Below are 22,636 nucleotides of genomic sequence, written 5' to 3'. Positions count from 1 at the left end.
TTATTGAATGGTAATATGTGATAATCTTATGGTAATGGGGATGATGCCATCTCAAAACTGGAAAGCCTTATCGGCTGGATGAGCGCGTGGATTTGAGAGGTCCTGTGAATATAGATTCGTGTTTCCTCCAGTTTGCAGCATCTTTACATGCCAAACTCTATCTACAGCCGTCTCATGGACTGACGTGCCCTCGATCACAACCCATCCAATCAGCTGGGCCTTTTACAGTGGAAACATGGAGCGCTGCCCAAACCCTGTACAAGCCATCTCAGCATGATCAATATGTGCATATACAAAAAGTGGGAGAGCAGCAGAAAAGGGAACAAAGGACACACATGCATCCCCAAAGATTCTAACAGGCACATATTAATAGACGGAGTAACGCTCCATGACTACCAATGTTTTCAACTCCTTATCTCTAGAGGTTATTAGACAGGCTTTTAATTTGAGCAGGACAACCTCTGATTGATAACTAGTCATGAACATTCATTACATGCAAATGCTACTGTCTATAGGGTTTAATGAGTCTGACAGGATCTATGATACATGGTGTAATTAAAATGAATCAAGTCCATGGATGTATGGTCTGAATAAGTTTATTTTATCCTGTTAAATTATTCTGCAAGCTGAGTCTCCTTTGAGGATAATCTAAAACACATGTTTCAGTAATTTCATCCCCATCCCATTTCTTCTAAGTCTCTTGTGCTCTCCGTTTAAGTTACTCAGAGGCACCAAGCCACATTAAAGATGGAGAACCTGCATGTATTTAGCTCCAACATGAAACAAGCAGTCCTGTTGTAATAAGTGTCGCTGTCATACACATGACACCGTTTTATTTGTAATGCTCTGAGTTAACGTTTTTCTCTCAAAGGCGTTTTTTTATCATGCAGATAGCCCGTGCTTGTTTATCGCAGACAGGCTGCAGCACTTCAAGATTCTAAGTCAGAGATACATATCGCAAGTCATCATTCTTTTTGCTGAAGGAAGCAATGTTGCTGACATTGCCATGTTGCATTAGAGTCACACCAAGAAAACAAGGGTACATAATCTAGGACATGCTGTCTGGAATCATCCGAAACAACTTCAGATAATCGACTCTGAGCTGCAGAATTCCTTCTTCTTCAGATGAGTTGATGCTTTCGCACCAGAGAAAAAGAAAAATTCAAGCAGATCTTAATTTTCTGTCCCGCTTAGAGGCAAACAAATCGGGACATAGACTGGTGCTTCCATTGGATGAACTGAGTATTATAGGAGTGTGTAGCCTGGCACAAAGAAAAGATTTTTACATTCTAGAAAATACGAGATACCCTGCACATGACAACTAATTATAACAGAGTTAACCATTATGTTATAGTAGCATGTGGTGTGCAGAGAGATAGCCTACTCAGCACACATAAACATGCTAACAGATGCATTAAACAACAACTAGAGTCTCTGTTTCCCATATAATCTTGCTGACAGATGAGTAGATTTGTTTGAAATTCCTGCAGTCTTCCTCAGAAGAGTCATGTGATGTTGCTGCGATATGTCTTATTAGTTGATCGTATACAGGTTTGGTCGCCCTGTCTAGATTGACCATGCCCCCTGCCCTCTGGAAGCTTCTTGAGGGCAGCATCCCAAATGTGGGACAGTGTATTAGCCTCCTCATCCTTGTTCATAGTCCTGTGGGTCCTATTAGGTGGGCTGTTTGCCAATAATCTCTAATTTGAACCACATAAAAACAGCTGTAAAATCTTGTTTCCATCATTTACGTACCATCTCCCAGATAAAAACAATGCTGACTCAGCAGGATCTGGAAAAACTCATTCATGCTTTCATCTTTTCCAGATTGGACCACTGTAACTCACTCCTCCTTGGTTTGAAGCAAGAACCCCTCTCCCTTTTGAAAGCATTTGAAGGTCTGGCTCCAAACTGTACAACAGAACTTTTAACACCTAAAGAGCCAGCCCGCAGCCTTAGATCCTCGAGTGGGGGCTTCCTGGTCGTTCCAAAGTTTAGACCATTGGTGTGCAAGAGGGGGGTTCGCCCCCCCCCTCGTGGCCCAATGTTGAAAACGAGCGCTACAGTGCCCTCCTGGTTGGCAAAACACACTAAACTGCCCTCTTGGGTGGAAAAAACACACTTAACTGCCCTCTTGGGTGGAAAAAACACACTTAACTGCCCTCTTGGGTGGAAAAAACACACTAAACTTGAGTAGTCTGTCTAGTTAGTCTGTTTTAAGGCTATATAATGTGCCATTTTTATAACATATAAACATGTCTAAAATGCCCTTGAAAACACGTGAAACTAGATGAGAATGCGCTCGTTGTGCCCTTTTCTTTCTTTTCACCCCTGCCCTTTAAAAAGTCTGTGCACGCCACTGGTTTAGACTAAAAACTACAGGTGACAGGACCTGCTCTGTCAGGACCCCTCGACTTTGGCACAACCTACCAGAGGAGATGAGGCATGCAGGATCAGTGGCATCTTTGAAATCTCTTCTTAAAACTCATTGTTATGGACTTGATTTTATGTGATGTTGTCTTCTTATTTGGTTTTGATCTTCTCACAGGTTTTTCCCTTCTTTTAATTTCTTTGTATAATTTAATTCCTCTCAGTCTTTACTGCCTTTATACCCTATTAGCCTTATTTATTTCCTTGCCCTGTAGCTGTTTTTAATCTGATTTCCTTCCTCACTTTAATGTTTTTATCTCTTTTATTGCTTCCCTACCTTTGCTGTTATATTTATTAATTTAACTGCCTTTATAGTTATAGAGCTTGTTTTTTCTAGTTTGTTGTGCCTTTTATTTACATTTGACAACCTTTAACTGTTTTTTATATCTCATTGTTTTATTCCTGTCTGTCTTTAAATTTCTCACATCTTCTATGTCGGCCCTCTCAGTCTCGACCGGTGTTGCCTGGGTTCCTGGCGTTGCCTGGGTTCCTGGTGTTGCCTGGGTTCCTGGTGGTGACCGGGTTCCTGGTGTTGCCTGGGTTCCTGGTGTTGCCTGGGTTCCTGGTGTTGCCTGGGTTCCTGGTGTTGCCTAGGTTCCTGGGTTCCTGGTGTTGCCTGGGTTCCTGGTGTTGCCCGGGTTCCTGGTGTTGCCTGGGTTCGTGGTGTTGCCTAGATTCCTGGTGTTTCCTGGGTTCCTGGTGTTGCCCGGGTTCCTGGTGTTGCCCGGGTTCCTGGTGTTGCCTGGATTCCTGGTGTTGCCTAGATTCCTGGTGTTGCCTGGGTTCCTGGTGTTGCCTGGGTTCCTGGTGTTGCCTGGGTTCGTGGTGTTGCCTAGGTTCCTGGTGTTGCCTGGGTTCCTGGTGTTGCCTATATTCCTGGTGTTGCCTGGGTTCCTGGCGTTGCCTGGGTTCCTGGTGTTGCCTGGGTTCCTGTGATGTCGTTCGCAGTGTTATCTGCAGTCTGATGATGTCTACGATGTCTTAGCTGTGGAGGATCTCACGATGCCTGCACTCTTGATCTTAGTTTGCATAGCATCACATGTAGTTGTTGAATTATTATCTTGATCAGATTTTTGGTTAGATCCTTGAGCTGTTTCGGTTCTGCTGATGTTGTTGAGTTCATCTGATCCATCTATTTTGTCTTTTGTTGGGTTTTGGTAACCTGACACGCAAGTTGGATGTGTTTCACACATCCATCTTGGAAAGCTTCAATAGGAAATGTTTGAGAAAAGGGAGAGGCTTTGAAAAAAACTCAGAGTGTGATTGGATGAATGTTCAGTCTGTCATATATGGGCCATATGTCTGATATGGGCCAATCAGAGCAACAAAATACATGACATAGCAGCTATCGAGCTGTGCGTGTGCAGCTACTGAGGAATAACGCGAAACATGGCGACTATTGACATGTCAGTACACGACTTTTGTCATTTTTGAAAAGAAAACAACTCACTGCTGTTCTTTGTTCTTCTTTTAATGAAGAAATATCATCAGGTTCTGATAAAACTGGCGCTTTAGCAGCATCCACGCTAATCTCTTCCACTATAATTGCACAGGCCTCTTGCTGCTGCCGTGTCTGAAAGTACTGCCCCTCGTCGCTGATTGGTCCTGTTACTTCTGAGTGGGCCCAGACGGTTCAGATGGGAGCTTTGCAAGATATATTCACCAGTGAAAAGCAAGGAAATAGGTGTGTCCATCTGCTTTACAAGGTTAGGGTTTTGGTGCTCTTGCTTTTTCACATGTAAAGGCAAATTGAAAAACTTTGTTTTTAAAAGGGCTATACAAATAAAATAATAATAATAATAATAATAATAATTATTATTATTATTATTATTATTATTGTTGTTGTTATTGTTATTGTTATTATTATTATTATTATTATTATTATTATTATTATTATAATGGTTATTGTTATTGTAATTGTTATTATTATTATTGTTATTGTTATTGTTATTATTATTATTATTATTATCATTAATAATATTGTAATCATCATCATTATTATTATTATTATTGATTTTGTTTTATTGTTCCTTTTTTTTTTTTTTATATATCAATATTATGTTTTTTTTTTCTATTTTAGGACAGGAAGTCTAGAAGATCAGGAGGAGAAAGGTAGGGATACTTATTGATGTTTTTAAGACAAATGAAAAATAAACTAATGGCAAGAATTATGTTCACCAAAAAACAGAGTTTACTCTAAGAACCAGTTATTTTCTTACTGATCACAACAGAACCTTTTCAAAATGTTAAGTCTGATGGGGAAATGAATGTTTTTTCTAAGGAGCTTTTTAAAAATCTACAATTATATTTTGTTCCCCACAAACATTCATTTATTTTGATGTCTGTGTTCGTAGAGTTGTTTGTCTTGCAGTGGGAAGGTTGTGGGTTCAATGCCCCTCTCCTGCATCACATGTTTGATACGTTCTTAACCCCAGTCTACTCCCACTTCTGCATGATGGATGCAACTCAGTGGGATTAGCCAGCTCTGATGGCCTATTCTCCATAGCAACCATCAGTGTGTGAATGAGGAGTCAATGGGTATGAATGAATGAACCTAACCTGTAAAAGCATTCTGAGAAGTCAGATGGCTAGAAAAGAGCTATATAAGCTCATGTCCATTTACCACAGTACAGCTGGCTGCCAATAAAAGTGCCATGGTTACATCTGCATTTAATGCACGTGGATTTGACCTTGAGGTGACTTTGTTTTTGTGATTTCTTTGTAGAAACAAGGCCAAATATTATTGTGTATTGCAATTTTCAGCCATATTGCCAGATCCAGCTCTGTGATCGTGTGCCAAACTGACTTCAGGTGATTAAGGGCAACATATTTTTTCCACTTGAAGAACTGACTTCATTGAAGTGGATCTCGTCTCAAATATGCCATCTAGTATCATGAGAGACTCAGCTTCTGCTGTGCAGCATGCTGCGTGCTTTGTGTCAGCAGAAAAGGTTTTGTGCTACCTTGCTCTCGTAACTCCTGTTGAGGTGCCCTTTGGCAAAAAAAGATTTGACACTTGTCTGCTCTTATGGAGCTCGTGTGGTGGAGCAGCCGCCTACCAAGAGATCGAATGTTTGGGAATAAAGTGTTCCACTCACCACTCTTGCAGATGGGACAGCACTGATCCGGCTCATACTCTGGATCCACACACTCCGTCTGAGGGCAGGCAGATACAGAGCACAGCACCTCTCCACTTGGCTCACAGCGACACTTCTCACATGGAGATACCTGGAGGAAGGGGCGAAGACGCTGTGATGAGTCTAATAAACATTTCACACAAATAGTGGCAACACAGTCCTCTCCACAAATTAATTTTCTGCTGTCTTTATCTCCTTTTCTTTGTCTGTTTGTGTCCTTCTACAGCTATCAGTCCTGGAAACCCCCACACATGTATTCTCGCAGAACTACCCCAGCCTCTCCAGCTTTTTAGAGACAGTGTGGATTCAGTGTTGCAAGGCATGATCTATAGCAATGTCCTTCGTTTAAACTTTGCTGCCAATGAATGCCTTATTTTATGAAGAGCATGGCTGAAAATTGAGCTTCACAGTCCAATCAAAGGATATGGAAAAATCAATATGAATGGGAAACAAAAAAAAGCTTTCAATTTTTTTGCGGTGGGAGCAGAAACATTAGGAATGACTTGGATATCGGAGCATTCCTGTATGTCCTCATTTAGAACACATAGAAAAATGCAGGGGCTGATAGCATATAGTTTGGATTACACTAAAGTCCTACATTCACATATAAGAGGCTTCTTTTAGCAGCGGTTTGAGTAAAGCCATATACCTTAACAGGAGAGCAAAGGTTAATTCTCCCTGTATTGCTGTAGATTGCAAAGGCTTGCGCCTCCGCATGGCACTCCACTGTGAAAAATGGAGCGAGGTAGCACTTAGTACAATGCCCCAGAACTTAGCAATCACGCATGAAAATGTGCCTGTTGCTTGGTTTCAAAGCACCCCACTCCACTCCACTCCACACCACACAGCACAAAGCTGACGTATGCTGATTATGAAAGTGGAGCTTCCTGTAGATTTCCCTCGGCAATGTCTTGACAAAGAGCTGTCGGTAATACTCTGACTTAGGGGAAGAAAATCCCACATTAGCCTTAACCTCCTGCTGAGACGTGCACAAACATAAAGGGAAGCATCTGGAGCTGATAAATGTTGCTTCTTAAATAAAAAAAAAAAATTAACACCAGGATTGTAATGCAATCCGGGGCCCAACCTTTCAAAGTGTCAGAAGTTAAAACGCAGCTCTGCGTCTGCTCATAAACATCTGACTGCAGCAGCGTGCTCTGCACAGATTTAACATTACTACAGCTTTAACTCTGTCTACATCAACAAACTGAATATGGAAACACTCTGCTGAAGCTGCATTACTAAATTCAGCCTCCAGTAACACTCAGGCTTTGTGTAAGAAAAAAGACAAGTGCTGACCTTTGCCATTATAAATCTGCCTGCCTGCTCACGTGCATGCTGTGAAGCAATGTAACTAGCTTCTGCGTAGTGCCTGTGAGAAATTCCATTAAACAGAAAGGACTGTTTTGTCAGCACTTCATGTCAAAAATGAGTGAAAGCAGTTAATGGGTTCACCTTAAACTCTTCCAGAGAGGTGTAGATCTTGCCCCGGAACTCGCAGTAGTTCTTTTTCTCCTTGCACTGCGGGCAGCATTGGCTAGTGTCCACTTTGATGCAGCGAGGATGGACCTTGGGGCATTCTGGCTTGGAGCACATGGGGCCCTCATCTGTGCAGAGGCAAGGGCATGTTGAGGGTCCCGGTGTGAACTGCTCCCCGATGGCAAACACAAAGCCGCTCTCATCCATGCACCCTTTTCCCCTGTAGTCTGGGTAGGCGTACTCGTCGATGGCGTCCAGGGACAGCGTGACATCACTTGTTGGCCCCTCGTCTATTTGGTTCAGGCTGTCTGGTTCGCTCCACAGTTCCTGAGACTTTCCGCCCTTAGAGTTTCGTGTCTGGGCATTGAGGTTGGGCCTGGTGCGGCTGGTAGCGGTCCTATTGGGGCCCAAGCCATTAATTTCCTCCTGCCGTTGCTGTGAGCTGTACTCCAGCAGCTCCTTGGGGGCCTGCTCGTCCTGATGTTTCTCCTCTCTTGCTTGGGTCAACACCCTTTCTAAACGTTCTCGGCTTGCTGGTAAGGTCGCAATAGGATTACACTGGCTGCCGCTCATCAGGAACCCGAGAACAAAGAAAACTTCTGCTGTCATGGCAACGTAGTGCAGCATCTCTCCCCACCACCAGCGAGGTGGGAAAACACCTTGGCTCACATAACACAATTCACATCTCAGGTGTGAGCCTGTCCATCTGGAAAGAGAAAATTAAACTGGGGTTATGTGCTCCGTATTTTGTCACTTTTTGGCCCCGGTGTGGGCTTTATTTCATTCAGACAGTGGAAAAATCCTACAAATTTGGGCCTCCTTAGAGCCCCTTTCCAACCTGCTGGGTGTGACGCAAGCCTGTAAGATCAGTGCATTGGATCATCAGGACAGGGAGTTTTAAAAGGGCCACGCTAGGAAATCAATACTGCTTCATACTGTAGCACCTCTCTGCATCAATCGGTCCCAGCAGTGACAGAGTAAGAGGAGAATGGGCAAAGACCTGAATCTAACACTCTTAAGCTCCTGCTCCTCTTATGGAACAAAGACTCAGGATCAATGACTGTTTTTAAATGAATCACAGTCATCTGGTCAAAGGGAAACATTGATTGGAAAATAGAGCATAATTCCAGTCAGGAAAGATGAATTTGCTACGGCTGATAGGAGACGCTGTATACATTTCAAGATGAAGCCAGATCTGTTCCTACTCTTTCATATGTAGAGGGGAAAGAGGGGTAAGATGAGCCGGTGGGCACGTTGACTCAACCACTGTATCTAGGCAACCATGCATAGTTTTGGTCAGGTGATAGGGCTCAATACTAGAAAAAACAGACATTGACATAGTTTTACTTTCTGTGATACATAATGAGATTTTGCTACATATAAAAAGAAATGAAAAACAGAAAATGTAGTTAATTCAACAAATACTGATCTTTATTTTAAGTCATTTTCAGATATCAGACTGTGCAGCCCTCTGAAAGCAACTCTGACACACAAATACACACTCACTGTGAGAAGGAGGAAAAGAAAGCAGGTAGTGAGCAGGTAGACTGGGCCGATCGTTTCTTCATGAAATTTAAACAAAACTCTATCTTTCAGGAGCTATGTGGCAAGTTTTGTACTTGCTTCTCTCCAACACAGCAAGAAAGACATTTAGGATTCTTCCTGAAGAACGAGGCAGTCGGTTCACTGAGCAAGACAGTGTGACGTTCCCAGCATCTGAGCGTCAGAGTCTTTCAGGCCTTGCTCCTTCTATACTCTTCTGAGTGTTGGCATTAACCGATGCCGACAGGCAAGAGGTGCTGTCTGGACTCCCACCTGTCCCGGCCTGATCCAGCTCATGGGTGCCCAGGACCTGGTAGGCTGGTGCAGGCAACCAGGGGCGGCCATGTATGATACCTGGAGAGAGGGGGCATGGGCCTTGAGCACGCCTGGAGGATGGCTATCAGGAGGTCAGAGCAATACAGGATCAAGGTTGATGCGCTGAAGTGACTAACCAGCATATGATCCCATACCTGACCATACTGTTTTATGGGCGATCAATCCCTCAAACTCACCTCTACAATATGTAAACCCCCCCACGGTTGGCTGTTCCAGCCAGTTTAAGGTCGACTGCAACGTCACAGCTCATCATCAAAACTCGGACCTGATTTTAAGCATTGGGAACGACAAACAGTCTTGTAATGTGACATAATTAACGACATGTCCAAGACGCCCCACAACCACGATTCAACAAGACTAGCATGTCAGAATTTTTCTTACATCGTCATCTAGTTTGACACCCTCACCCAACGTCAATGACATGAATCCTCACGTCTACCAACAGGAGTGTTTGCTCCTTATCCTTCCATCATTATTTAAAAGATTTATCACTTTTTATTTCCTTTTATTTCCTAAAACTAATGTGAATTTTATTTTATTCATGTTATCACATGCATACCTCTCTGAAGGAGAGCCAGTCCATATTGTCCTCCTCTTGATAAATCCATACTTATTATCCATAATCCAATCCATATTTCTTTCTTATTTTCCTTTTTGGTGGTGCCATCGTGAACGACCAAAACAATTGTGTAATCTGAGCCAGCCTTAAGACCAGCACTGCTCAGTGTTAGTGCCCACCTCTGCGGCCTCCTTCTCGATATTACTTCTCAGTTTAATTGAGGACTGTTCAATAAAAATGTCACCTCACCAGATGACAAAAGAAATTATGTTTTTAATTTCTCATAATGAATGCATGTGAGCATTCTGGAACTGTTTTTAGCAAGAATCCAGAAGAGCCTTTTTCAGTGTTTTTCTCACTCGTTACCATAAATCAATTAATGGATACAAAGCATCTGTTTCTCTGATTAGTAAATACGCCTCATGAGGCCCTTCATTCAAAACAAGAGGTAAACCGCAGAGTAAGGTGGAGATGGTCGACACTGGTTTGTTCATCTTCTTGTCATGCCAGTGATCCGCTATAGGTGTTGGCATAATTGCAGTAGGCTGAATGCAAATGCAGAAGACAAACATATTCTTTTTTTTAAGATTTATTTTTGGGCCTTTTCATGCCTTTATTTTGATAGAGGAAGAACAGTGGATAGACTCAGAAACAGGGAAGAGAGTGGGGAGAGACATGCGGCATAGGGCCACAGGCCCGAACCCGGGCCGCCCGCACACACTAAACAATTCGACCATCTGCGCCCGAGACAAGCATATTCTCTCTGCACTGTGTTCAGTTCTCTGGCTTCTGATGGGATTTCAGACCGTCTTAAAAGCAAATTAGTCATGGAAACGAGAAAGAATAAACTTGCAAAACAGATGGACTGGCCAGGTTCCATGTTTGTCATCAGGCCGATCGCTCCAGCAAAGCTCCAATCTGAAAATGGACCAATCAGCATCATTTAAGGAGAACAAGGCAGTAGCTAGGGGCGGGGTTTAGCTCAACTGTAAGCCAGTACAAAATGCTACCTGTATAGCCATTAGCTTAGATGTAGCTACAGGATAGCACCAGTTTTACCAAAACTGGGCCACATTTCTTTATTCAAAAACAGCGAAAAACAGCACTGGAAGCAAAAAAAAAAAAAAACACTCTTTTGGCTTCATCCAGCACCACAGATGTCGCAACTTCAGGTCACATGACAAATACTGCATATCCTTGTTACTATTACGCATGCATATATCGCTGTCCCAGTTGAAAAACGATATACATCCTGATCATGTGACCATGCATTCAGGAAGAATCCAGCATGTCTTTCTTGCTGTGTTGGAGAGAAGCAGGAAGTACTTTTACACAAAAACACCTTCTTGCCTGTCAGAGTAAATTTCACATGTCAGGAATAATGAGCTTAAGCAAATTCATCCAGGCCTAAAACATATATCATGCATGTTGGTGATTAACTGGCATGTTAAACCATGTAAATCATTTTGATAAAGGTTGGGCTGAATCGCTAAACTAGGCATTTTTCTCCAATATGGTATCAACAAGTCAAACTGAGTCTATGGGGTCAGTCGAGTCGACACCATGAGGCATTTAAGGTCAAGTTTAGCTTCTAAAGTTTGAGTATTAACCAGATTTAAAATCATTCACCTGGAAAATCACTAATTTCAGACACTTCAGAGGGTGGTCTTTTCATTTCTACATTTGCAGCTGTATTTATTAGGAGTTATCAGGCTTTATTTGCCTTTCATATCTTGAAATCAGATTCTTACCTGAACTTGTTTAATGAACGTGGCATGTTACATTTCTTGAGTTCTTTCTTCTTTAAAAAGACAAACACAATTCTAAAATTTGAGTTTTTCTGCATTTTTTTCCAAGTATATCAGAGACAAATTTCCCTCTCTGCATGCAGAAGCAGACAATAAGAATTTTCAATTCATAAATCATCTCGAAAAGATCTCACAGCAAAATGGGACTTTTGCTTTGGCGCAAATGATTTCTTGTGTTATTTTCGACCACACAGCAGAATAAAAGTCCGACCTGTATCAACCTCAGGATCTGTGCTTTACCCAGAAGTGAATCAGGCTTCTCTGCATTGTTAGTTCAGGGTTTTGTCATTGTAAAATTTGCATCCAAGTGAAGAAGCTCCCTCCGCTAAAGGGGACACATTATGCAAAAATCACTTTTGTGCACCCCCGGCCTGTCCACAATCCCTTCAAGTACCGGAACATCCCCCTCCACCTTTCAGAAAATGTACAGTGCTTAACAAATTTATTAGACCAACCTAACCCTAACCAAAGTAAGGTTATGCCACAGCTGCCCTACCACAGCACTGGTAATTACCAAAATCATTTTTGATGTTTCTGCAATGGTTAATACACCAATATGTAGAAGCTCTTTAACCCAAATGATATTTTTAATGCTAAAATCGAATTATTATTGTTATCCATGAATTTTCAAATTGACTGATTTACAAAAAAATGAAAAAATAATAAAGCACATTAATATTTCTTGATTAATATGTCAAATTATAGTTATTTACTTGCATTCCTGAAAAGAAAAATTTGTTTTAGTGCTTGAATGTTATACTTGATTTATTTCTGACTTTTCAGAGAAGCCCAGTGAGCCGGCTCAAATTTGGGTGAATTCAATTTGAAATCCCTCATTCCTGTTCAAAATTGTAAAATGGGAGAGCTCACTGAAACTGAAAGGTCCGCATTAAAACACTTCATGATGCTGGATGGTCTATGAGACAAATATGACAGGCGCTCTAATAAATCTGTAAAGCACTGTATATTAAAACAAGTTCTCGGATTTTCCCCTGATGATGTCATGTGGGGAGTTAGCCCCGCCCCCAGCTTCAGTTGACCCTCCCCACTTGGAGGAAAGCTCCGCCCTCCTCTCCTGATCCCTCCTCTCACCACACCCCTCTCAGGAGAGCCACATCCATATCCTGAGAGGGATGTGGTCAGGGTCAAGGGTACTGGAGTGTTTTTCCAGCAACAGACTTCACAGGCATGTTTTGGGGACTTCTGAGACCAATATAGACTTGTCTTAAAAGAATAGAATATGTCCCGTTTAAAAGGCTGGAGGACCGGCGAGATGCAGCAACAGTCTGCATGCCCTCAATGACAAAATGTTGTTTGTTCCCTGCCATGTCTGCATTAATTTATCCCTTACCTGGAGCAGGTTGAGCTCTCTTCTGAGGTCATATTTTCAGACAGCTTTGATATGTATTTGTTCTGATTATTTCAGAGGTCTTGAAGTAAAGTTTTGTGTTTTTATTCTACTTCATAACTTACACAAGTAAAAGTTGGCCCATCTTACCCCACTCTCCCCTATATGTCAAACTTTTTTTTTCCAAACAAAGCCCATGAAAAAATCTTTCTGTTTCAAAAGTCGAGAAGCATCACTTTCCGTCAGTTTTCAACGCTGCAGAGAGTCAATACTAAACACCTCAAGAAGTGAATCCCAGGATTGCCGACATTGCTAAAACTTCACACTTTGAAAAGCTGTCATCAAGGTTTTAGTTTTGTCATATGCTTCTCTAGATTTAGTGCAGCATCTTCACATTTAAATGCATACTCTGATGTTTTCCTGCTTTCCGTGGCCTACTTTTCTTTGCCCAATGTTCGGCATCATGGCTGAGCTCCATTAAACAAGCATCAGACATGATGACATTCATCGCTTGTTTTAAAGGAGAGTGAGATTATTGACTCACTCAGCAATAAATGGCTTTGTTCTTTGGATGCTTGTAAAGAACAGTTCATCATATTGATTGATTGTTAGCCTCAATAAACACAGCCGATTACAGAATGATAGCAGCAGTTAACATCAATTAAGTCGAACGGTATATCTGTTTGGGTGCATAACCTCCAAGAGCAGGGGCGGCGAGGGACAACCAGTCACATTCATTAGATCTGACTCCAACAAGAAAGTCAAAGTCTTTCCGTATGTTTTAAGTCATGCACTTTGATATTCATGTATTCTGATCCATTCTTAGGGAAAAGTCTAAAATTGACTGCTTGCACGACTGGTGTTTGAGCGCCGTTTTAGCTGAATTGCTATGTTGGAGGCAGAATCCTTGGAGCTGCTGTGGAACAGAGAGGAAGCAGAACGAGGTGCATACCGATAAAGCTGCTGCAGCTGAAAGAGAGGGACAGAGAGAGATGAGCCCATGCAAGCCTCATTAGTAAAAGGACCTCATTTGGTTTTTCTCAGTCTCACCTCTCCACCTTAACAGCTGTTACTAGCTGTCACACAGTTAATGCTGCAACTGCTGCTGCTCTGCTGTACTCTCTGTCAGAGCTGAGCGCTGGATGGCCCTCAGGCTGCTTTTCAAAAGCCACAGCATCAAAATATTTAAAGGACGAGGCTGGTCGTACACCAGTATTTCTCCCTCTCTTGGCAACGCCCATATAAAGTACAAAGAAGCAACAAATTATGCACATAACAAATAGTTTATAAGTGTAACCAAAGGCACCTTTAGCTTATTTAGCCTCAGTTTTATCCAGTAAATTATTAAAATCACATTATTGGGCCACACTGTTGTACAGGCTGTTTGGTCTCTCACTACAGTAAACACAGTTTTATTGTGTTTGTGTGTTTCCACTGGCTCCAGGCTGTATTCTACAGGCTCCCTTTCCTGGTACATAAAGGCTGTGGTGGCTGTGTACAATGGTTATGCTGTTTAGTTCAACCACTGTCTTTAGTGTTTAGCCCTAATAAGTCATATCAAAAATGTCTCTGGTGCAAACATGTCAGTGTTGTTACTCGTTAAAATGCTACTTCAAAGGATGAAAACCATTTTAGTGAGCTCTGCATACAGTCTACATTAACGCTCTCTGCAAACAAGACCTCATAGAGAGGCTTTATTCTGCAAAACTATTTCAAATGCAAACTGCAAAAGCATACACGGATCTGTGCATGGAGTAAAAAATGGATATTATATCCTGAAATATATGCAAAGATCCAAAAATGTATATACAAATCCGCAAATGCATCAACAGCTACAAAAATAAGGGAACAGGGGTTATTTGGGGGCATGCTGAGAGTTAGCAGCACCCTGCAGGTCAAATTTAGCTTGAAATCAGACATCATTTCAATGTAGCCAATACCCCATGATTTTATGTGCCAATACTTTATCATTATTTCAGTGAAAAGCTTGTTTATGACAGAATCCTGGAGCTGGAGCTGCACCGCTAACCCCTTACAACTTGTTTCCACATACATGTGTGATCGATGTCTGTTTATAAGTAAATCACAAGAAAATTCACTTTTACAGATGTTTAGAAAGTGTTAAACTACATGTGGCCTTTGGAGAGAGGGTAAACTTGTGGGATTTTCACTGTTCCCTGGGAATGTGTGTTTAAGGAAACAATGACACAAAATAATGTATGATAATGCCTTTTTGCTGATATCCAATAAGCCAATATTCACAAATTCATGTTAGCCAATACTGAGCACAGCACAGGGTTGCCTCACAGCAATAATGTTCCTGATTTGCTTCCAGGTCAGGGCCTTTCTGTGTGGAGTTTGCATGTCCTCCCGTGCATGCATGGTTTCTTCTCAGGTACCCTGGCTTCTAATTGTTGACACTAAATTGGCCGTAGGTGTGAGTGTGAGCATGCCTGGTTGTTTGTCTCTATATGTCAGCCCTGCGATTGACTGGTGACCAGCCCAGGGTGTATCCTTCCTCTTGCCCAGTGACAGCTGGGACAGGCTCCAGACACACACACTGTAAACCAGAGTTTCTGTTTGCTGATATTTACCAGTCTTAGACAGGTTTCATGGCAGACGCCTGGCAGGTACGAATACTGAAGGCCAAAATATCTGGCTGAAAAGGGCTATGACAATAAACAAATATGCAAACACTGAATAATCACATATTATATATTGAGTTACATGGAAGAGTGGCTCCCAGCCTTTTTTACTTTGAATCGCCCCCTCTCATTTGCAACCTGATAGTGGACAAAGCCTTACGCAGCTCCCGACATCTTGGGCGCCTAAGATCTCAGGAGCTGCATAGGGATATATGTTGCAAGAATCCTTTCATTAAAAATTAAAAGTAACATAAACTCTCATTAATTTTACTTTGACTTACTTCGTACATAATATAAGCTGTGAATATTCCTGTGATCAAGGTGGATTAAATCACACAAAGCCTAGACCACTGCCAGCCTTTAGAGCGACTGAAGACCATGCAGGGAAATCAACAGTGTGTAGGAATGTAAGTTTGTTATCACTGCAGATAGTTAGTAAGCCAAACAAAGGAAAATGCAGATAGCTGAAATACTGACGCAACGACTAAGAAAAGGATAGGCGGAGGCCAAGCAGTTTTAGGAGAGGTTACATTTGAGATCATCAGTTATGAGGACTAAGACAGGAAAATTGACTGTAAGACTCAATTTGAATTTGAAATTCTGAGTTTTAGGGTGGTGTCTGGTTAACAGTTGGTATGAATTGTTGGTGTTTTCAGTGGAGGATGGTATTTGACTGTTGTAAGCTGCTAAATTATGGTAGCAGCTAATGTGCTAACAGGCTAACTTAGAGCTAACATTGCTAATGTGAGGCTAAGTGCTGCTGTTGTTTATGTGTTAAACATAGGTGTATATTGGGTAACTGACTGGAAAAGCTCACAATATTAAATGTTTGAATAATATCTTTCACAAAGAACAAAGAATGTGTTTCTGCAGTCATTTCCCGGTCCTGTCATGAGTGACATGAGTAAACGAGCAGGCTGTAATAACAGGGTAGTAATTATTTGGTGTACTGTCAGTTCTACAGTCTCTGTCTGGAAGAAAAATGTGTCTCCAGCTTAATCACTGCGTTTGTTTTTGTGTGTATTATGTTTAATGTAACCTGTTAAATGCAGGTTATTGCTAACAAATGGCTACCTAAAGCAAATGTCCAGTAGTTGTTCTATATGGCCAGGATTTGTGAGGACTGCAGGCCATTTTTGCCAGAGACAAAAAGTGTACGGAAGCTCTGGTATTAATAATGTCTTAAAAGTGAAGATCCGACTGATTTAACATGGTTAAATATGCAAAAGGCCGGTGATGTCAGTCCCTGAAATCTCTGGTCCGGTCGTTTGGCAAAGTGCCCAGCTGGATTGCTCTTATGAATTAAACCACAGGCGTCAAACTCAAGGTCCGGGGGCCAAATCCGGCCCATGGAACAATTATATCCGGCCTTTTGACCTGTTGTTGACCTTTTCAACTCCTTACTTTGGCTTTTTAATCCCATATTTTGAACTATCAGACTCCCAATTTAAATTTTAAGACATAATTAACTTTTAAACTCATAATTTCAAATTTGATCTCATATTTTGACCCTTCAAATGTTTGATTTCAACTTTCTCCTCGTATATTTGCTCTTTAAAAACCTTATTTTTCTATTTTTAATATCAAGTTCTGATCTTTTGAACTAATAAATTGGAATTCTTATCTCAGATTTAAGCCTTTAAACTTATTATTTTTACTTTTTTGAATTTCAAAATGATTTATCTTCAGTGCTGTTTTTTTATATTCTATCACTGGTGAAAATGAGGCTGACAGTTTAAGGTTCTATTGACCCTGTTCAGCCCTTAGGTTAGACCTAAATCCAGAATCCGGCCCCTGTTGTGATTGGGTGTGACACCCCTGAATTAGACCCTAACCACATGTATCTGTGGGTTGCATTACACATTTGGGATCTTTGCATGTATTTGTGGATTTGCATGTGTGGATATGTGTGCAGAGCTGTAATACATTTAAAGATTTATGTGCAAAGAGTTCTGCAACAATTGAGCTGCATACCCTGAGCTATCTAAAATGTCTTTTTTTGTTGTTTAATTTTTGCAGAGACAAGCATCCTGAGACAGCTTCACCAACCAATTCTGCATCTACCTGGTCAACAATGAGCACATAAATAGAGACGAGCCTCCCTTCAGTCCTCACAGTACACATTTTCAGGAAAAAGGCAATGCTAAATCGACATTGGCTGAGCTCGTTTCATCTTTCTGTACAGATAAATGTTCAGCTGAGAGGCTGCTCTGTATTTCTATTTCTGAGAATAATCTCCCTCTAATGAATCTTTCTCTTTTAGAAAGAGTGCTAATAAAATACAGAGAGTTCTAATAAATAAAAACTATTATATCAGCAATGATCCTCAGCAGAAATAAACAGGCTCAGGGCAGAAAGCCACTGAAAACAGAAACTAAAAAGGCAGAGACACAGAGTCTTAATGGCATTTGTTAACACTGAGACCTACATGAATCAAAGCAGCAGTCTCCTTCAACGCTTTTGTGCTTTAGCTCGTACAAAATAAATGTTTCCACATTGATTTTTTTTCAAATACCATCCTCAAAAATAACAGCTCTACTTTTTATTTTTTATCGACTCTCAGTCAGACAGCAGCACATGCCAAATGCGGTGACTCTACAGGCCGGATTTAAACATAAGCCGATCATATTACCTGCTGTTAATGCATTTGTGACTGCATTTTCTCTACATCGCTCACATTTAAGTGACTTCTGAAAAAAGTTTCTTACATTTGTTGCACATAAGCCATTAAGTGAAAGGTCATTGATTTCTCTTTGCCCCAGAGACATGCAGACACACCAAGTTTTTTCTGTCTGTGTGTTTGTTTTGCTCCACTGCTCTAACTCAAATACTTGCAAAGATATTCTAGCAGGGCAGAGGAAAACAGCAACTCTAAAAATGTATGATGCATAGAGTTTCCTCACATGCAATCACTCTTCTCTAAAGTCTATTTCAGGATGAAACTCACACTCGAGTCCAGTTTATGTGGAGTCAGGCTCACGTACTCAGCACACACATGGGCTAAAGGGCCAGACTCAGTCAGGCCTCAGACCAGTGTTACTCAACCCTGGATAGCAAAGAGCCAAAATATTGAAAAATACATTTGTAAGAGCCACAATCTAAGTCGGGGCTATTCAATTACAAATTCAACTGGGCCAAATTTCAAAATCAAGAAATGTAGCCGGGTCAGACTTGCTCGTATCCCTGTAAGCAGCTGGTAATGTCAAATTTTGAACCAATACAGATCAATTAGATGAAAAATATGCACTTTGTATTCATAATCTCCCTTTTATATTTGGCAACATGACAAAAGCTCATCAAAAGGGCATAAAAACAACAACAACAGAGCTGTATTGAACATAACCTGAGGTAGTAGAAGTGTTTTTTTCACTTGAATTAAAATAAAATAAATAGAATGAAAAAATACAATGAAATTCTGTAAATAATAATTTTGGTCAATCTTACCCAGGCATATCTTAAAGTGCAGAAAAACTAAATTTACGCAGTTGTAGCTACAGTTGAAAAGGACTTGTTTTATACTCGGTATTTGGGGCTACTTCTGTCAGATTCACTAGTCACTAGGGGTGAGAGAAAAAATCAATACAGTGTAGTATCTCAATATTTTGTCTGGTGATGTATCGTATCGTCTCGTCCACCAAGTATGGATTTTTTCAAATTAACTGCTAATATGAACTAAAGTCCGTGATCATGGAAAAATAAAATCAATTGTTTGGGCTATTGTCTGTCCAGTGAGGTCAGCAGAGGTGACGGTCATAGAGCAGGAGAGAGTTAGTACAACAAACATGGCGGCAGCAGGGGAAGGACATTAGGAATGCAGGCAGCCCACGAATGAGATGGACATGACACATGAGGTTTGCATGAAGTGCTACATGAAAATAAAATACTGCAGAAACACAACAAACATGAGGGCAAGACTGATGCTAAATCAGCTAAACAGTCGAGAAAATGGTTAAGATCACAATATATGGTATCACAATACTCACTGTATTACAAAATGTTTAAAATCACATCGACTCATGACCCGAGTGTCGTGATAATATCCTGTCATGGGGCCACTAGTGATTTCCACCCCTACTAGCCACGCTTCAAAACAACGCAGTGCATTGTAGGTAGACTGTTGCTAGGCTACGTGGAGTGTTGCATTTATGGTCTGAAATACTGTGGGAATTTATGAAAACTTGCAACAGGTTGCCCTCTGCATCTCCGTGGCTGGGCCACTTGGGGGTTGGTTCTGGGCCGCATGTGGCCCCCAGACCGCTTATTGAATAGGCCTGATCTAAGTGGGGAAAAGTGGCAAGAATGGGTTAAAGCGGCAATAAAAATAAGTTAAAGGGGTCAAAATAGTCGAAAAGGGTGAAAAAAGGAAAAGTAGGCATAATGCCAAAAACTTGGTAAAAACTGACAAAAATGGGGAGAAAAGGTGGCAAAAATGTTCAAAAAGCAGCAAAAACATGACAAAGGATAAGTGAAAAGTGACTAAAATGGGCAAAAAGCAGCAAAGAGTGACAAAAATTGGGAAAAAAAACTGGCATTTAACCCTTAGAGCTCATGATCTGTGCCGCGGGCACACCCCTTTGTAAATTGCTTGGAACTTTTGAACCATAAGTGGAAGACCCTGACTTGTTTTGTCCTGTGAAAGCTCCGTGTTGTGCCTTTCTAAATATGTTCATTCGTAGCTCTTACTGAACATTTTCTAGTGAGCCTGGAACTTGGCTGACTTTCCAGGGTCTCTGAGGACAGCATTATCGCATACAACAAGAAGTGACATCGTTTAGAAAAACTTTAATAACTTTTGAACCAGAAGTCATCAACACTCTTTTTTTCCTCTGAAAGTTGACCATTTTGCCGTTCGTTTGCTACCCTTGATGTCTCTGTAGCCCATAAGGACGCCGTTCTAGCGAGGCCAGAACTTCAACAACTTTTCACAGTCTTTAAAAATTAAATCCACAGCGTTAGATCAGACAATAAGCAACTTCTTGTCCATTTTTAATCAATTTTCGATCATGTACTTTGGCTTTCTTCAGTGGGTAGCACCATATTTGTTGAGGGCAATGTTTACATGCAACGCATTGTGGGAGGGGCTGTCCTCCAATAGCAAGATGTTGTGTCTCTACTGCCTAAAGGAATGGCACAAAAGAATCTAACTGCAAAAAAGCACATGGACTTTTCTTGTATATAAGTCTATATTCTGAAAACCTTTGGTCACAGAATGTTTATTTTTTTCATTGTTTTGTCCCCAAGAGATGGAGAACAAGTCTGCAAAGAAAAGGCTTAGTGACTGTTGTTTACTGTTATGAATACAAATCTTTTGAGTTTCAAATTCCAATATGTTTTTTTCTTTTGTCTTTAGAGTCCTATTACTTTTTCAGAATTCAAGTGACATTGCTGTGGTTGATATCTTCTTAAAGCCCAGGTTGTTCTGAAAAAAAAAGGATGTATAATGCTAGACTGTGCACCACAGGGATGATGTTGTACAAGACTTTTAAGGCAAAAAGTCCAGACGACACATGATGGTGAAAAAGATAGCCGTGAGATCTAAGGGTTGATGGCAAAAGGCAGCTTAAATGGGTGAAAAGTGGCAAAAAATATCAAAAAGCAGAATAGAAGAGTCAAAAACTGGGAAAATGGGACAAAAAGAAGTGACAAAAGTAGCCTTAAAGCAGTAAAAATGGATTAAAAGTGGCAAAAAAAATGCAAATAAGGGCAATGGAAATATACAGACAAAAATAATGGTTTGAAAATCAGAGCCAAGCGTGTGAAACAAACTGATTAATGTGACTTGCAAGTGATAATTTCTGAGGTCAAAGTTTCCCTTTTTAAATGTTTTCTGGGGGAATAATATTTAAAATTAAGACATAAAAGAGCCACAAATCATCACAAAAGGGCCACACGTGGCTCTAGAGCCACATGTTGAGTACCACTGCCTTAGAATTACTGGTTGCAGCAATCAATGAACAGCAGGATTTATATGAACCTACATAGCCGAGTTCATTTTCACTGCTGACACCTTTAAACACCCACTTTAGAGCAAAAACCCCAGCTCTATTAGTGAAAAACAACTCCATTTACTCAAGTCAGCTCCAAATAATGATCTCAGGAAAACAAATAGTTATTTGTGCTGAAAAAGAGCCTTTTTTTTTTCTTGATGAACATTCATGGTTTAGGTACAAAAGGCTACGCAGTCATGTGGTTTCCTTCTTTCTACATCTGCTCTGCAGCTGACAGGGCTCTGCATGCTTTCAAGAACTGAAGTGGTCTGAGCAGTAACAGAGAAAAATATGAGCAAGAGACGCATCCTAGTCCAGGGAAAATTGATGTATAAGAAAGGTGGATATTCTTAAGAATTAGGGGTGACCCTAAATAGCTGAATGTTTGAGCCAATCAGAGTCCAACACCAACGAGGATGATGCCATTCCTGCTGTAAGGCGAAAGGCAGAGGTGGAAAGTGACTCATTACATTCTCTCATGTTAGCGTAATGAGCTAGCTTTTTTGTACTTGTACCTTTTCAAGCACTTTTTGAAATATATAATTTGACTTCAGGTTAAAGGTGCAGTGTGTAAAACTGGGAATATTAGTGACGATTGTAGATTCTAATGCTCAGTTCTGTGCGTGACTGTTCCCTCCTGTGGTGCTGTAGAATCATGGCGGATATAAAACCCCAGAGTCTGTGGAGGAGACCCTCGCTGTGTTTGAATAAAAGTCTTTTTCTAATATAAAGACATGAAATAACTGTCTGTCTTTAGATGAGTAAACCCTACTTCTGTAAATATTAACCATATGAATAAGTTTGTGTTGTTTAAAGCAGAACCAACAGATCGACGTTTCTTTGTGTAAAATGTGATTTTGTAAATCAACGTTCTGTTCCTGGGTGATCTGGTTTCCTTTATACTCTACGCTGTGAGCCCTCTGTCTGTAAACAGACATGTGCAATATGGTTCTAAAGTCCTCATAATGTAGACTTAATGATGAGGGGAAGGATGATCAAATCCTATCAAGGAATAAACTGTTTACAGTTTAATTATGTGAGTTATCACAAATGTGAATGTGAGGATATGGATCAATGAGCTAAAACATGATTGGTCAACTCTAGGTCAAATCTGACCAATCAGATTGAACTCTGTAAATCCTTAGTGGAGGACACCGTTAATAAGAAAACAAGTCCTGTTGAGTTCACATGTTCTTAAATGTAGAAACATGCCGTTTGTGCAGCACTTTAATTGGCAGGAGAGGAAAAAGGCTCCCAGACCGAACATGCAGGAAATTTCCATAAACAAAGAACACCCAGACTGCTGGTTAAACTGAGCTGTGGTCTGTTACTGTTTGACTGAATGAGTAACAAACGGGAGCAGTG

General features: G+C 40.9%; 1 protein-coding gene across 1 annotated transcript in view; it reads right to left on the bottom strand.

Moving 5' to 3' along the window:
• The window catches only part of vwc2 (von Willebrand factor C domain containing 2), a 69,659-nt gene that overhangs the window by 39,824 nt on the left and 7,199 nt on the right, over positions 1-22,636 (bottom strand). The window contains exons 2-3 of the mRNA XM_041788901.1: positions 7,023-7,752; positions 5,529-5,658 (exon numbers count right to left, since the gene is read on the bottom strand). Of these exons, the coding sequence (XP_041644835.1) occupies positions 5,529-5,658; positions 7,023-7,673 (781 nt within the window). The 5' untranslated portion in view covers positions 7,674-7,752. The remainder of the gene's footprint in view (positions 1-5,528; positions 5,659-7,022; positions 7,753-22,636) is intronic.

This window comes from Cheilinus undulatus, linkage group 6, assembly GCF_018320785.1.
Source record: "Cheilinus undulatus linkage group 6, ASM1832078v1, whole genome shotgun sequence".
Taxonomy (NCBI): domain Eukaryota; kingdom Metazoa; phylum Chordata; class Actinopteri; order Labriformes; family Labridae; genus Cheilinus; species Cheilinus undulatus.
The sequence above is the reverse complement of the archived record's forward strand: the minus strand, read 5'-3'. Positions and strand labels throughout refer to the sequence as shown.